General features: G+C 48.2%; 1 protein-coding gene across 7 annotated transcripts in view; it reads right to left on the minus strand.

Moving 5' to 3' along the window:
• Positions 1-420: 420 nt before the first annotated feature.
• Jcad (junctional cadherin 5 associated) overlaps positions 421-15202 on the minus strand; it is a 37562-nt gene continuing 22780 nt past the window's right edge. For 4 of the 7 annotated variants that reach the window (XM_038332580.2, XM_038332581.2, XM_038332582.2 and 1 more), the window contains 2 exons: positions 6497-10005; positions 421-3038 (listed from right to left, as the gene is read on the minus strand). In XM_038332580.2, the coding sequence (XP_038188508.1) occupies positions 3004-3038; positions 6497-10005 (3544 nt within the window). In that variant the 3' untranslated portion in view covers positions 421-3003. Of the gene's footprint in view, positions 3039-6496; positions 10006-10501; positions 10589-11273; positions 11416-15202 lie in introns of those variants that run through there. The other 3 variants (XM_038332584.2, XM_038332585.2, XM_038332586.2) reach the window with 3 other exon arrangements.

The following is a 15202-nucleotide window of genomic DNA, read 5'->3' on the forward strand; positions in this document are numbered from 1 at the left end:
CCACAGTCTGGGACAAGGACCCTCCACTATTCAGGCTCTTCAAAGGCTATTTGGGATGTGTCTCTTAGATCCTGTCCTCCCACACAGATGTGCAGAAGGTACAGTCAAAAACAAAGCAGAAAGCAGATGAACCCCTGCTGTAACAGCTTTGGCAATGCCTCACCCTGACTCCAGGTGCCCCCCACAGCCAATTCCCAACACTAACAGCTCACAAGATGTCTACTCCCCTGGTCACTCTGGAGGAGGTGTTGGGCTGTCAATGATGTATTTATTACTTAGTCATTTCAAATGAACAGTGAACATTTCACTTGGGCAGACACTCTGGGCGCCACAGGCTGACAGCTAGCAATCCTTCCCCAGCTTTCAGCTCAATCAGAACCCACACCTACTGTCCCAGTAAGGGAGCCACACTACCAAAGGTGATGCACATTACCTTTATTAATAAAGGAAATAAATGTCTATAATTATGGAAATAATTCTGATGGTCCCATCCAGGGACCGGCTGCATCCCTAGAGGGTTTCCTGGGATTACAGAAACACAATTGAATATGGTAAAGGCTACTTCATCTTCAATCTTTCAGAAAGTTTTCCCCAAAGAGGCCAAAGACCACCATTTCCCCCTCCCTTCTGCAATTCCAGAAACAACACAGGCACAATTCCTGCTATAATTTTTAGATAAAATGGTCAAAATTATAACTTAATTTTATAAGCTCCAAATTATGTGTAATAAGAAAAACAATTGACAAACACAGAATACAAAAAACTTTCCACCAACGGTCATGGGCACGCGTGGAGTTTACAAAGGGAATCATAGTCAGTATTGAACTCAAGACCTCAGCAAAACAGTTTTTGGCCAGATATTCATTACCTTGGATACGAAAAGTTAAAGGTCAAATTTTCAAGTTACTAAGTTCAATGTTACCACTTTCTTCCAAAAAAATTTTCATATGGGCTTAAATCTGGAAAAATTGAGGTTAAAGTATGAATATTTGCTATTTTGACTGAATGGCTGCAGGGAAACATGACATATATGACTTTGAACAAGACAAAATGGAAGAGCATCCCATTCCAGACTGAGATACGTAAGGCACGACAGCTTTCCTTCAGGATCCTTCTGTTTTTCCTCAACAGTCTTTAGATGGTATCGGATCATTTGACGGGAAGTCAGTACAGCACCAGTGTGCACACAGACATGCCCTGGGGTCTGCATGTGTGGCATTGCACATCACCAACCTGCTAGCCCGCTGCCTCAGGGAGACCTATGTCCCATACCTGCTTCCACGAGAGCCAAGCTCTGGACTAAGATGAGCATGAGCAATGGTGTGGACTTGGATTCTGCTCTGTGTGGTCCAGCCAGAACATGTGAAGTTCTTAGGAAATAAAATAATATTATGTAGATACAAGGCCATGAAAGTCTGTCTCGGGGCCAGAGGAAACCAGCCATGGAGTCACACTGGAAGAATATGACGCGTCTGAAAACAGATTAACAAAATGTCTCAAAAATTAATAGAAAGAGGGAAACAAAAAAGAAGAAAGGAGAGGGAGGGAAGGAGGGAGGAGAGGAAAGAAGGGGCTAAAACCTTTGGAAAATGTTAGCTAGCAAGAATACCTTCCTCAGACAGAAGGGTGAAATGCATAAAATGCATGAAGTATGCAGGCAGATGCGGGAGTAGAACCCTGGGCCTCCTGACCCTTCCAACATGGCATATGTGAGGAGAATGCTGCCTAGGTACTGTTTCCAAGCACTTGTTAGAATATGCAAGATTAGTTAGTTCATCAGGATCATTCTAGACAAAAATATATCTTTCTGTAAAGGAGCAAGGTGGCGGGCAAGAGAAAAGTTTCTTTCTGGGGCAGATTCCCCACAGAAATACAGGATGAAACTATGGAGTTTTGGCAAGTCTCGTTGACATGGCTGTAGAACGACCAGGAAGTTGTTGGTCAATTGGAGAGGAGTGACTTGAAATGTGAGCCACAGCTCCATCTGTGAAACTCTCTGCGAGTCTGATGAGCTGCGATCAATCCTCACTAACACTGTGAAACTCTGCGAGTCTGATGAGCTTGTGATCAGTCCTCACTAGCACTGTGAACCTGAGTCACAAGGAACAGAGCTGAGGGTGGAGCAGGGATACGGCTTTAGAGCCAAGGTGGGCCCTCTTGGGTCCCTCACACACACAGGTATAGACTCTTAAATAAAATAGCACTTCCTTAAAAATCTGCCACCTAAGAACTGTTTATACATCATAGAAAAATAGCAATTTTATAAAAAGAAATATAGTTACTTTGTTACCATGGTCTATTTTAAACCAGCAATTATTTTTCATATAAAGAATATCTAAACATCCACACAGAAAGTAAAACCTAGGGAATACAGTGCAAAGCAGAGTGCGGCATGTTTGCTTCAGTGCCAAGTGAATCACTTTGGGGTGAGTTACAGCGTGAATGTGACCCCTCAGGAACACAAAGAAGCTCTGGTCGCAGCTACTTACAAGTTACCCCAAGCTGCCGAAGGTCGAGTCATAAAAATGGGTCATACACACTCACTCATATTCCTCATAAACTGTAAGTGTCCAAATACCACGCAGTTGCCTAGGCCACACTTCTAAACATGAGCATGGGCTGGGCAGATGCGGCAGGGAATGGGTGACATTATGGTCCAATCAAAATCACCCACCGCATCTTCCATATTTGATTCTTCACATAAAACTGGATTAACACCAAGCTATTCACACCCACTCGGCCTGATCCACCAGGAAGGGGAACTGATGTGAAAACTCTTTTCTAATCTAGGAATTCTATATCCATGCTCTAAAGACATGTGATGTCAGCACCCCACTGCTTTAGCTCCATGACAGTTCTGTAGGGATGGCCGATTTCCCACTGGCGGGGAAGGAGGAGTTGAGACACCGCAAACCCACAGCTTCCAGCTTAGCCTGGACGAGACACCAGAGTTCACAGAGATCACTCCGTTAGCCAAGGTGGTGGGGGCTACAGCAGCATCCGTCACACCCTCTCCACACGGCTGGGATCATAGGAATCTGCAAACAAGAAGGAAGGAAGGTCAGAGGGACATTCACCTGCCATGTTTTATGTTTAAATCCTCTGACTCTAAATAAATTGGAGAACAAAACTCACATGTATAGAAAATTGATTTTTAGACATTTCAGCAAACTTTGTTCACCAGGGAGTAGGAAACTATGGCTGAAACGTGTTTTCAAGGAATGTGCACAATCATTATCAAATAAACACAGGCGAGCAAAGCTGCGTTATTCAGTATACTGACGGCCCTTCCTGGTGCTCATAGTACAATATAAATAATAAACTCACTGGCCCTCCACCATCAGCAATGCCCTAGCCTAATGCTGATTCTTTCTGCTGTTTTCTTTGTGTGTGTTCCTGTGTGTGCATCCAAGTGTGCACAGAGGCCAGAAGTTGACATTGGAGGTCTTCCTCAACTGCTTTCCACTCTGTGTCCACGTTATTTTTAAGGTAATGTGTCTTGCTGAACCTGGAGCTCACTTGCCTGATCTGGCTGGCCAATAATCTCCTGAAGTCCAGTGTTGACTGTCTCAGCATTGAGAGTTCAGGCATGCTGCTACGGCTGGCTTTTCTGTTGTAGAGATGTGAACTCAGAACCTTGCATGCCTATCCCTCCTTGAGAGGAAATGAAAGCATCTTTATGGACAAATCCTTTTCTTCCAGGCTTGGGGAACCTGAAATGTCAAATGCATGGCCAGAAGGAAGAGGTTTCCTATCTCTAGCTGCTCCAGCCAGCAGGCAGGACTGGGACGGTCGTTCGCCTGTCGACACCTTCTAGACCTTCCACAGCCTGCACTGGAAAATCTCACGTTGAGCTCTGGTGACCTGGTCTCCCAAATGGAGCAGGTACTGCGGGACAGTAAGCCTAGCTGCCACGGAATGGGAAACACGTGCTGCTGAGCAGAGCTCTGGAAGCCAGGCCCACCTAAGGCCCACCTGTGTGCTTCCTGAGCTCAGAGCTCCCGGCCTTAGCATTTATAAATTTTTATAAAAAAAATGGTTGATAAATCTATGAGTACAAGATAGCTATTAAAACATAGAGATTCCTCAAAACATATAAGCAAAAATAAAAGTCCTCTATAGTCCAGCAATGTCACTACCAGAAAGGAAATCAAAATGACCGCACATCCATGCTCTCTGTACCGTCTCTACAGCACGGCTTATGCCAAGAGGTGGGAACAACCCATGTGTCTGACAGCAGGCGAACAAGTAAAGAAAATTTTTGTCTATACATAAATATACACACAGTGGAACATTATTCAGTCTCAAAATGACACATGATGAACCTCGGGAACATTGTGCTAAGCTGAGAAACACAACGTTGCATGTCACATGTAGAATTTTTTAAGTGACGCCTGTATTCCAGGAGCTGGGGTTGGGGAAGGGAGGAGACACGGGAAGAGTATAAACTGCAACTGTAAGATGCACAGGTGCCTGAGGTTGGCACATCAGGGTGGATGCAGTTCACAGCGCATGGACTCTTGACTCCATAAGAGGATATGCTAATGAACTTGATCATCTTACTCAGCATACACAATATGGTCACTCACACACAATGTGCATCTTAAAAATGCACTTAATGTCAATACCTCAACAAGGATAGAGAAAAAGTAACAGCAAGGCTTACCATAGCCTAGACGGTGATTTGTAAAAGCCTGCCGGATGGCACGATTTTATAGAAAGACAATTAGGAAAGAAGGCTCTGAAATGCACCTGGAGAAAGATGCCATGTGAAGGGCCTCCTCCCGCCGCCTGCAGCCTAAAGCCACACCACGTCCCTTCCCTGACTGGCACGCACCTGCATGCCAGGCACTGCGGGGGCAAAAACTAAGACTGTGCTGGAAGCACACTGCAGGTGCCACATGCTAGAGAGACGGGCAGGCACTCAGGGAAGACACCCGAGCCTGCTCACGTGATGGAGCGCCCCAAGGCCACCTGGCTAAAGGAAGTAGAGTTCCCACAACTTAACACGTGTTGACCCTGCCCTTAGTAACACCACACAACCACACTAGAAGACAGTTACAGCTCAGTACTATATGTGGGGTTCCTTTCATGTCCTGAGAATACAGAGGGGTTGCTAATGACAGAGATTGTGAAGTGCCACACCCTAACGAGGGAGAGGGAGGCCTGGGAGGGACCAAGCCTCAAGTCACACAGGCACTGGGCACTGAACGGCTCCCTTCAGTTTCTGGTACACAATGTACCCGTATCCCAAGACCCACAGTTGATGCTAAGGACTCAAATATGGGGAGTCATGGAAAGAATTCTCTAGAACAATAAGTTCTTTAGCTCATAGACAGTCTAGGTCCAACAAAAACAGTGTGGGCCACGTAATGTTATTTTACAGTTTCTGATAGCCACATTAAAACAAAAAGAAACAGGTGAAATTATCTTTAATAACATACTTTATTTCACCAAATATACCTAAAATATATTATATTAATCATTCCAGAATATTATCATTCAACATGTAACATTTCAGTATAAAAGTATTAAGATATTTCAGGTTCTTCCGTACTGAGACTTTGAAAGCTCGGTGTGTATTTTATATCTACACAACTGTCTATCACTTCAGTTTCAGGGGATCTTATGCCCTCTTCTGGCCTCTGTAGGCAGACGGATCTCCGTGAGTGGAGGCCAGTCTCATCTACAAAGACAGACCTCATCTCAAAACAACAACAACAAGTAAAATAATGAGCTGACAGAGCCATAGGCAGGGCCACTGGCAGAAAACAAGTGCACAAACGTTCTGGATCCAGCATGTGGCCCTGCGCTGCTGCGGCCCAGGCTGGAGCGCTCCACACTCGGAAGCTGTTTACAAGGACCATTTCATGTAGTGTGTTCTTAGCCAACTAAAAGAATAATATAATCGTTCAGAATACAGGACAAGATCTTGATTCTTAATTGAGAAAGCTTCTGGGTAATTTTTTAAAAATGAATTTGATTGTTTTTTCATGTATTCATTATTCTTGTTCACGTCTGCAGACCTGCGACCCTATGAACTGGGTTCTCTCCTGGCTTTTACCTGGGGCTCAGAGACGCAGGTAAAGTTTGCACAGCAAGTGCCCTGATCTGCTGGCCACCTGGCCAGATATATTCCCCCCCCCCCTCTCTCTCTCTCTCTCTCTCTCTCTCTCTCTCTCTCTCTCTCTCTCTCTCTCTCTCTCTCTCTCTCTCTCTCTCTCCCTCCCTCCCTCCCTCCCTCCCTCCCTCCCTTCCTTCCTAAAGAAGATGGCACCTTGTTTTGTAGCCCTGGCTGGCCTTCAAGCCTTCAAGTTCTTCCCACATCAGTGTCCTCTGTGCTGGGTCGGCAAGCGTGTGCCACCACCCTTGCAGGAAGGATCTCTCTATGGAACCTTTGCCAGCATTGAGCTTAGGATACCCAGGAACTAGTCATGCTAGTCATGGTCACATGGCTCCAAACTGACACCAAGCACCCTCCAGCCAAATTCCTCACCTGCAGACCACAAGTCCTGATCAGTCAGCTTCTTCCTTAGCACTTCCGGATGCCCATTTTCTTCTTGCGGGATCACACCCTGAGAGACAAGACTCTTGGTGGCCTTTAGGTGGTCGGGCTCCTCCGTGGAGTCTGCACTCCTGGAGCTTAGACACCTCATCCGAGACAAGGAGCTGATCTCCCTCATTCTCACCAAGCGATCTGCGTCTGCCCTCCTTGGGGGCGATACCAGTTTCTCCTGTAAACTCTCAATCACTTTGGAAGGGCTTCTGAGCCTCTTTTCGGAGCCTGCCGTGCCTGCAGTCTTTTCCATGAGATGGAACAGAGTGGACTTGAAGGGTGCCTTTGCCTCCCCGTCCTTTTTCTCAGGCTCAGGACTGGTGGCTTGGCTTCCCAGGAAACCGTCTACATCTGAGCACACAGAAGTCTGGGGGGCCCTTTCCCCTACAAAGAGGGGACTCTCAGTCCAGCCACACTTTCTCCTGCCATAGAAAGCATCAGTGCTCACGGAAGAGCCCCCTGATGGGGCCAAGTTGGGAGATGAGTCCTCTCTGGACGACTCTGGGCTGCAGGCACTTGCACCGTGCTCAGGGAGCTGCCTCTGTCCTCTCCCGGCACCTGACAGGAGAGACTCCACAGCCACTTCAATGCCCAGGATCCTCTCCGCCCTCTCCTGCAGAGACTCACTTGGGAGGACTTCCACTGTATTCTCTACATCCAGAGGTTCTGGTTTGGAGACCCTCTGCTCTTGTCCCAGTGGGAGCCCCAAAGACCGCAAGTCTGATGTTGAGAAACCTCCATACTTGTCAGCGAGAGGCAGGAGGGCCTCTGTGTCTCTCTCCTCACCAGTGTTCACTCTTGGAGGGGTCTCTCTGTCCAGCTGCATGGACCCTAAAGCATCGCTGACTTTGGTGAGTTCTTGACTTCCTCTCAGCTCTGCCAGATAGAAAAAGGGGGCTGTTTCTGTGTCACTGGGAGCCATCCTGCTTAGAGGACTCACGCTAATGTCCCGCTCACATACCCCATTCGGGACCTCCCGGCTTTGCTGCTCTGCAACCAGGCTCTCATCTGCCCACTGGACTAGCTCGCCTCTGCTGTTTTCCTCCTGTGACCGGCCCAGGGACTGAGGATGGGCACTTGGGGAGCCAGGTTTTGGTTCCTCTCTCCAGCTCTCTGCCTGGAACCCTGCCTCGAACACCAGTGCTGCAGGCTGCGGCTCCGCTCTCTTTTCCTGGCTGGTTTCATGGCGGCTTCGGGTCTTGGCTCTGGAGTCAGCACTATCCTGGGGCTGTTCCACCTCGCTGCCCTCATTACTGCTCCCACCGCTAGCACCATGGCTTTCTTCCTCTTCCTGAAGCTCCTTGTTAAAGCTTTCCAACTGACTTATCAGATCCCAGGGCCTGCGGCTAACTGGTTTCAAGAGAAACTGACCAAAGAGCTGTGTGCTGTTGCACTGGCCTGCAGTAGGCTCCCCCTTCACCACCTCTGGCCGGGGTGCAGGGCTGGCCCTAGGGGGCTGACCCGAGGCCCCCTTTGGCGCAGAAGCCTGGTTTAAGGCTGAGGAAGTCCTTGAGAAAGCACTGTTTCGAGACGGGCTGAGGGACATCTGGCCTCGGAGGTGAGGGCCACTGGGCTTCTGATTTTGGTCACTAGATGCTGAGGCTGCATGCACACGTACTTCGGAAACAGTGGGCTCTGGGCATGATGGGGTCAGGGCTGCATTGCCGGGCTCTCCCGCTTTTACGGCAAGAGGGAGAAGTGAGCTTTTGGTGTCTTCAGGGAAACTGGTTTGGGTCTGCTGATCTCTGCACTGGTAGCCTGGCCATGAGCCAGAAGGCTGGAGCTGGCTGGGTTTGGTGAGGTGGAGGATTCTGAGGTCATCAGTTTGACTCAAGTCTTCTGGATCCGCCAGACCTTGCCTTGGGGATGTTCTTCTCCAAGCCATGTTTCCCATGAGGGCTTGCAGCTCCAGGTCGGTGGAAGACATACTCAACATACTTTGCTCTTCCAGGGCTGCACCCTGACACAATCCATGCGTCTTACCGGGCCCCAACTGCAAGCCATTGTTGTTCGTATCCGTATCTGGCAGAAGTGACTCAGATTTAACTGGGACAGAAACCAAACAAAATATGGTTGCATTGGTTTTCTTCTTTGAACTTTTCTTGGTCTGAATCCCAGTTTCAAACTTTCTGATCTTAGTGTAGGTTTTGCAGGTACCCTCACTCTGTGGCTGTGGGGAAGAGGCATGACTCTCTGCCTGCCTGTCTCTTACATCAGCTCCTAGTTCTCTCACGACGCGCTCTTCTGCTTGGCTGGGGAAACCTCCATGTTCAGTGTCCATGGGGACATGGCCATGCAGCCACCGTGGACTGGAACTGGAACGGGCAAAGGCTAAGCCCTGCTCAATGACTGATGGGGGTGCTGGCTCCTCGGCAGCGAGGCGAGAGCTGTAGGGTCTGTCATCAATCTTTGCCTCCTCATAGAATTCCGGGGGCTGAGTGAGCTTGATGTGTCGGATCCGCGGGTCGTCAAATGGGATGTACTGAACAGAAGCCCCTTGGGTGGCAACGTAGGGGTGTGGAGGACGACCTTGAGGGGGAGAGCCAGGTGTGGCACTGTAGAGGTTCCTAGCTGCAAGGGAGCCAGAAGGAAGCGGACAACTGGCCTCAGCCTTCTCAGGCAGTTGCTGCTGTTGACTCTGGCTGCTGCTCAGATGCCTGGGCACAGGATCTTCAAGGTAGGGGTTTGGAATGTGCTGGGGGGGTGACTTGTATGAAGGTGGAGGCACATACACTGGAGGCTCCAAGCCAGTATCCAGCATACCCAGCTCATGCCTGGAATCCTTACTTCTTGCTGGGTAGGAGCCACGTGGCTCCCCGTGCTGGGGGTCCTTGGGCTGTGGCTGAGAGCGGTGACTCTGGGTCTTAAGGGGTTTCCCGAACTTAGGCCTGGGAAAACTAGACTTCTCAAGGTTCCTCGTGGGCTCCAGAGGTGGTGGGCAGCTGGGAGGGTATGGGGGCGCTTTGGGGATACCCATTAAGTGCCCATCACGCAGCGGAACAGGAATTTCTGTGAAACTCAGGCTCTCAGGAGAAAGAACTCGAGGCAATGACTGGGATTTCTTTTTGCTCTGAGATATGGGCATATGATCTCCTTGAACGAACTGGTACAGATCCTGGAACATTTTCTCTCTATCACCATCAGACACTTGCCTCCCTAACTTCCTTGGCTGCTTCCAGGTTTCCGGGCTCACATTCTGCCACTTGGCAGGAGCTGGCATCCGCAGCTCTTCTTCCCAAACAGCCTTTCTCATCACATGCTCTGTTCTTCCTGCGACTTCCCATGGACTTTCTCTCACATGGATGGGTAGACTGTGCGCCTGAGCCATTCCTCTGATTTCCACGTCTTCTCGGTCCCTGGAACCCTCCTGCCTTCCTCTGCTCCTGTAGGTGTGGTCGCTACCAATACGTGGTTGAGAGGACCATGCTAAAGAGGGTTGATTTAAAAACCTGCAAAACAGAGAGGCAGATGTTATGTGAGGCAAAACACACCCTTGTCGACTTCAACGATGGACAATGAAGGTCAGGCTTGGGTTACCACCTTTGAAAAACTGGTCCCTTCAGTAGTTTGAATAAGAAAGGCCCCCATAGGCATATATATATATATATATATATATATATATATATATATATATATAACCGAATGCTTAGTCACCAAGGAGTGGGACTATGTGAAATGATTAGGATTAGGAGGTGTGGCCTTGGTAGAGGAAGTGTGTCTCTGCCTACGGATCAGGATGTAGCTCGCAGATACTGCTCCAGTGCTGACTTGCCAGCATGCTCTCCGCCATAATGATGATGGACTAAACCTCTGAAACTGTAAGCCAGCCCCCAATTAAATGCTTTCTTTTGTAAGAGTCATGGTGTCTCTTCACAGCAATAGGACAGTGATTAGGACAGTCCCCAGTCACAGGACTTTGCCAACTGTAAAGAAAACAGGTCTCACCAGTCATAGTTGGAGGATAACCTGTGTGTTGTCACCAAGGGCCAAGTGGCAGCAGCAAGCTATTCACAGGAACACCAGGGATTCTGGCTGTACGAGAGAGGACACAAATCTCACAACTCCTAAACCCCTGGATGGAGGGAGCGCCCCAGAGAAGGGAGCACCCCAGAGGAGCAGCCTAGGTCATTTGCAGCTCAGGCTAGGCATAGCCCGGACCAACTGAGCAATTTGAGGGGGTCTGCTCTCTAAAGCACTGCACTACAGCACGTGACAGAACCACTGAGGGACACCTACGAGGCACTCCACCAAGTCCCAGGGTACCTTTCCTGTCTAGCTCAGTGCTACTGGATAGGATACCATACTATACATGGGTTAAGTTCCCACAGGGTGATGATACTGTAGTCTTGGGAATTTACTTTGACAGGGATTGCACATTTGAATCCAGGGGATTTTAAAATCCTAGTGCTCAGGAGTATCTTAGTATATTATGGAATACTGTTTATTCAGAGAAATGAAAGGAGAAAGCCCAGGCAATTGGCCACTGTGTTCTGTTTTATTCATTAGAGTTTTTCTATTGCTGTTTTGATTATTAATTTGCTGATGCAAGGTCTCAGGTAGCACAAGCTGGTCTTGAATGCCCAATCCTTATTCCTCTTCCTCCCAAGTGCTAGGATTACAGGTACATACCACTAGCACTTGATGTAAGCCTCAGTTCATTGAGAATGAATTCTTACAAAAGGAATAAGTAGATCATGGAACACGCTGTCAAACCCACCTTAGATAAGCCACTCCAATTTAGTCGTCCTGGTATGTGGAATACAGATGGGCTTGCCGAACTGTCTTGGCTCTGCTTATAATCACTTTTTTCCTCATAAGATAAGTGAAATCAACTTCTCACTATTTCAACTTCCATCGTTTTGATTGCTGGTAAATCCCGCCCCCCCCCCCCCTCATGTGCTCTCCCACCCCTTGTCTGGAGGTGCAGCTGCAGAGTGAAGACCCGAAAGCCACCAGTTCTGGTGACTACAGTACACCAGCACATAAAGGTCTGGGAATGGACCAGGCAGAAGACAGCTGCTATGCACAGGGTTCTTGGTGAAGTTATACGTTACTCTGATCACTGCTCTTCTTCCCTTGAAGTTATTGATTTCCCTCAAAGACAGAGTCGGCGTCCAAACAACAGGTGGAGCAGCCGCTGTCTGCAAACCTTCATCAGTGCTGGAGGTCGAGTGTGCCTCGCTGAGAGGTCTACTGCTGCTTCACTTGCTGCTTGTATAAGTCGTCAATCTTTCTGCTGCCTTCTCAAGTTTTTCTCATTAGCTTCTGAATCCTCAGCAGAGAACTGCCTGGATTAGGGTCTATAAGACTCATCACTCTGGAAGCCATCGCCAGTGGTTTCCTTGAACACCACCTACCCATACAGGGAAGCCAGCCTGGTAGTTCTAGAGCCTGCAGGAGACAGCCAGTTCAGTCCAGTGACCCTGGCTGGAGGGCAGCAGTCTCACTTCTGGCAGGGAGTGGGCTCTGTCTCCTACCATTCTCACGCCTCAGTGGTCTGACCACTTTATATGGGGCTTGCTGACTTTTTGGAGGAAGTCACAGTGTGACTCTGGCTTCATGGTGGGCATGCTTGGGGAGGAAGCTGAAAACCCAAGGTGCTGTTTGTGCATGCATATGCCATGACCATGACCAGAAAACAGACAAAAATGACATAAACAGGGTGAGAATATCAACAGACTGTGACAGTTTTCTGCTCGGTGCAAAAAAAAAAAAAATGCTATTATCTTCACTTTGTCAAAAGTAATCAACATCACTAAGTATCCCGGGTTAAATTTATTTGCACAATACATCCAAATTCCAAGTTACAGAAAATCCAGATCCATTTTATTTATGTGTACATTTACTTGTGTGCATGCATGCCAATAGTACAAGTGTCCACGGGACAGAAGAGGGTGTTGGATCCCCTGGAGCAAGGCAGTTGTGAGTAGCTTAATATGACTGCTAGGAACAGATTTAGGTCACGGGTGCTCTAACTATGGAACCATCTCCCAGCCCCATAAATAATCTATTTTAAGTATCAGTCCATATTGATACAGAAAACTGTGATGCATTCCTAGACATAGCAGTGCACACCTAGAACCCCCAAAATTGGGAGTTTCAGGTAAGATCTAACTACATAGTGAGACCCTGCCTCAAAACATCAAACCAAGGGGCAGGAGACGTCTCAGTAAGGAAGGTGCTTGCTGCCAAGCTTGATGGCCTGAGTTCGATTCCTAAAACCCACATGGTAGACAGGACGCTATCAGCCCAGCATTATCATGGGCCAGAGTGATGGAGCCAACAACGTAACTGATTAACTGCCTGGAAAGGATTTGAAATACAAACATTAGAAAAATAACACATCTCAAGGAAATTAGCAGACCTGCTCCCCGGTTCTGTAAGGTAACTAAGAGAAAGTTAGGAGGAACCTGTGCTCCATCACACGGCTCTTTTTCAACCAGAGAAAAGACTGGGTTTTTTTCTTTTTTTTTTTTTTTTAATTTTTACTTTGTTGTTTTCTGCATGCAGTGTCTAGGATCAGACCTACAGTGTTATACATGCATGCTAGCCTGAGCCCCAGCCCCGTAAGTTAAGATGTTTTATTCTGTGTGATTGTGTTGGAGGGTAATACACATGTAACAGTGCATGTGTGGAGATCAAAGGACAACCTGTGAGAGTCACTATTCTCCCTCTACCATGTATGTGCCTGGGCTTAAACTCAAGTCACTGGACTTGGTGACCGGGATCTCTACCCTTTACCCACTGAGTCATCTTGCTGGGGCACCCTGCCTTCTTTAAAAGCAAGTCTAGAGGTTAGGAGAACAACCTGGCATCTAGGTAAAGCTCGGGCTGAGTGAGCACTAGGACTAGTTACACACAAATTCAGGATGGGTGTGGCAGCCCACCTGCAACCCCACAGGTTGGGAGGCAGAGGAGGAATGCACAGGGCAAGCTGGCTATCAGACTAGAGAGTCAGTGGGCTCTGAGTTCACAGGGAGACTGGCCTCGATCTGCAGGGTAAAGAGCAAACAAGGATGACACATGATACCACCCTCTAGCTTCTCCATACACATGTATATGCACCCTCATACACACGCCCCCAAATACATACACACATTCACACACACCACATACACAAGCTAACCACAAAAGATGAGTCTAGTACTCAGAATGGAAAGCACTGGTTTTAACTGTTGTCACATGCTCTGACAGGATTATCTCCTCAGTGCAGGCCAGGGTCATTATGACTAACCTGTGACCATCTGGGCACAGGCCGTATGTGTGGTCCAGTAAAACAGCCAAGAGTGTGGCCTGCAGACTGACCTGGGGCTCTGCAAAGGGAAACACAGGCACTGCAGTCACCTCCCCTGCTTCATCAACATCGTCCTGAACCTGGTCATCCCATGGGGTGACCAAGGTCCAGTCAGCTGTCCTTCGACGTGGAGGTCAGGGTGGAGATGCGAGGTCCTGAAGTCATACATAGGTCTCCTGGATCAGTGGCTTCTTGGTTTCCAAGTATGCAGCCTGGTAGATGCTTTCTGTTGTAATCACCTGTGTGCTCTGGACCAGGATGGCTGTTGCCACAGCTTAGTCCTTCCCAAGGGATCAGTGGTTTGTAGCTCTATGGATAAGCTAAACACAAAGGCTATGGGTTCCCAGCACCTTCTACTCCTTCCTTAAACTGCAGTGGCAGGAGGCACGGCATCTCTTTACAGTTGCTCACATCTACTAGCCCCAGCGTCAGGTGCTCAACAAGCTTTTGCAGCAGGGTCCTCCATCTTCCCTGTGGAATCTGTTACAGGCCTGGAAGCCTATTATTCCATTTTTTGGCATGTAAACATTCAGTATACCACACAGCAAACATCCCTCTGATACAGAAGAACAAATGGAAAGAAAAACAGGAAGTGGGAGAAGACCAAGACAAAGGAAGTATAGAGGCTAGCATGGGACAGATAAAGCTGCTCAACAGACCAACAGCATCACACTACCCAGCCAGTGTGCCTGGGAGGCTGCAGAGGCAGTGATCTACCAAGAAACGCTACCACTGATTCCATATCACGGAGCCCGCTTTTCACAATGTCACCAATGGCTGCTATCACAGAGTACCTGATGGTATTTTCAAGAATTTATTGTTTTTTAACTGTATATATTTGAACCTTGAAAAGATGCTAAATGGAGACATTAAATGAAGAGTGAGGGAAATCTACTCAGGGACTCAGGTGGTCAGTGTGCACAGTGACAACTTTGGGAAACACAGGTTGCTAATACCTACACAAAAGCCTATGAAGTCAGTGAGCACCACCAGACTGTGGGTCTGCACAGGGGCCTGGGCTCCACCGACAGTAGCTCATACTCGGAAGAAAACAGGCATCTAAAGCCATCCCTCTCACAATGCTATAGGGCCACAATGTTTCTTCCACGCTGAGCTAGCCCTGGGCTTCAGCTGCTCCCACATGAATGCCAAGACTTTTCTGAATCACCTCACTGCCTACTGGAGCAGTAACAAGCAAAGGGGAATCTTGGGCCAGTGTGATGGCTCAACTTGCTGCTGAGCCTAGCCACCTGACTTGGTGCCTGGGACCCCACATGGTCGAGGAACAGAACTGACAGGCTGTTCTGACTTCCACTCATATGCCATGACATGTAGTGCTGAGACATTACAAC

The sequence above is a fragment of the Arvicola amphibius genome, chromosome 6 (genome assembly GCF_903992535.2).
Source record: "Arvicola amphibius chromosome 6, mArvAmp1.2, whole genome shotgun sequence".
In the NCBI taxonomy this organism is placed as follows: domain Eukaryota; kingdom Metazoa; phylum Chordata; class Mammalia; order Rodentia; family Cricetidae; genus Arvicola; species Arvicola amphibius.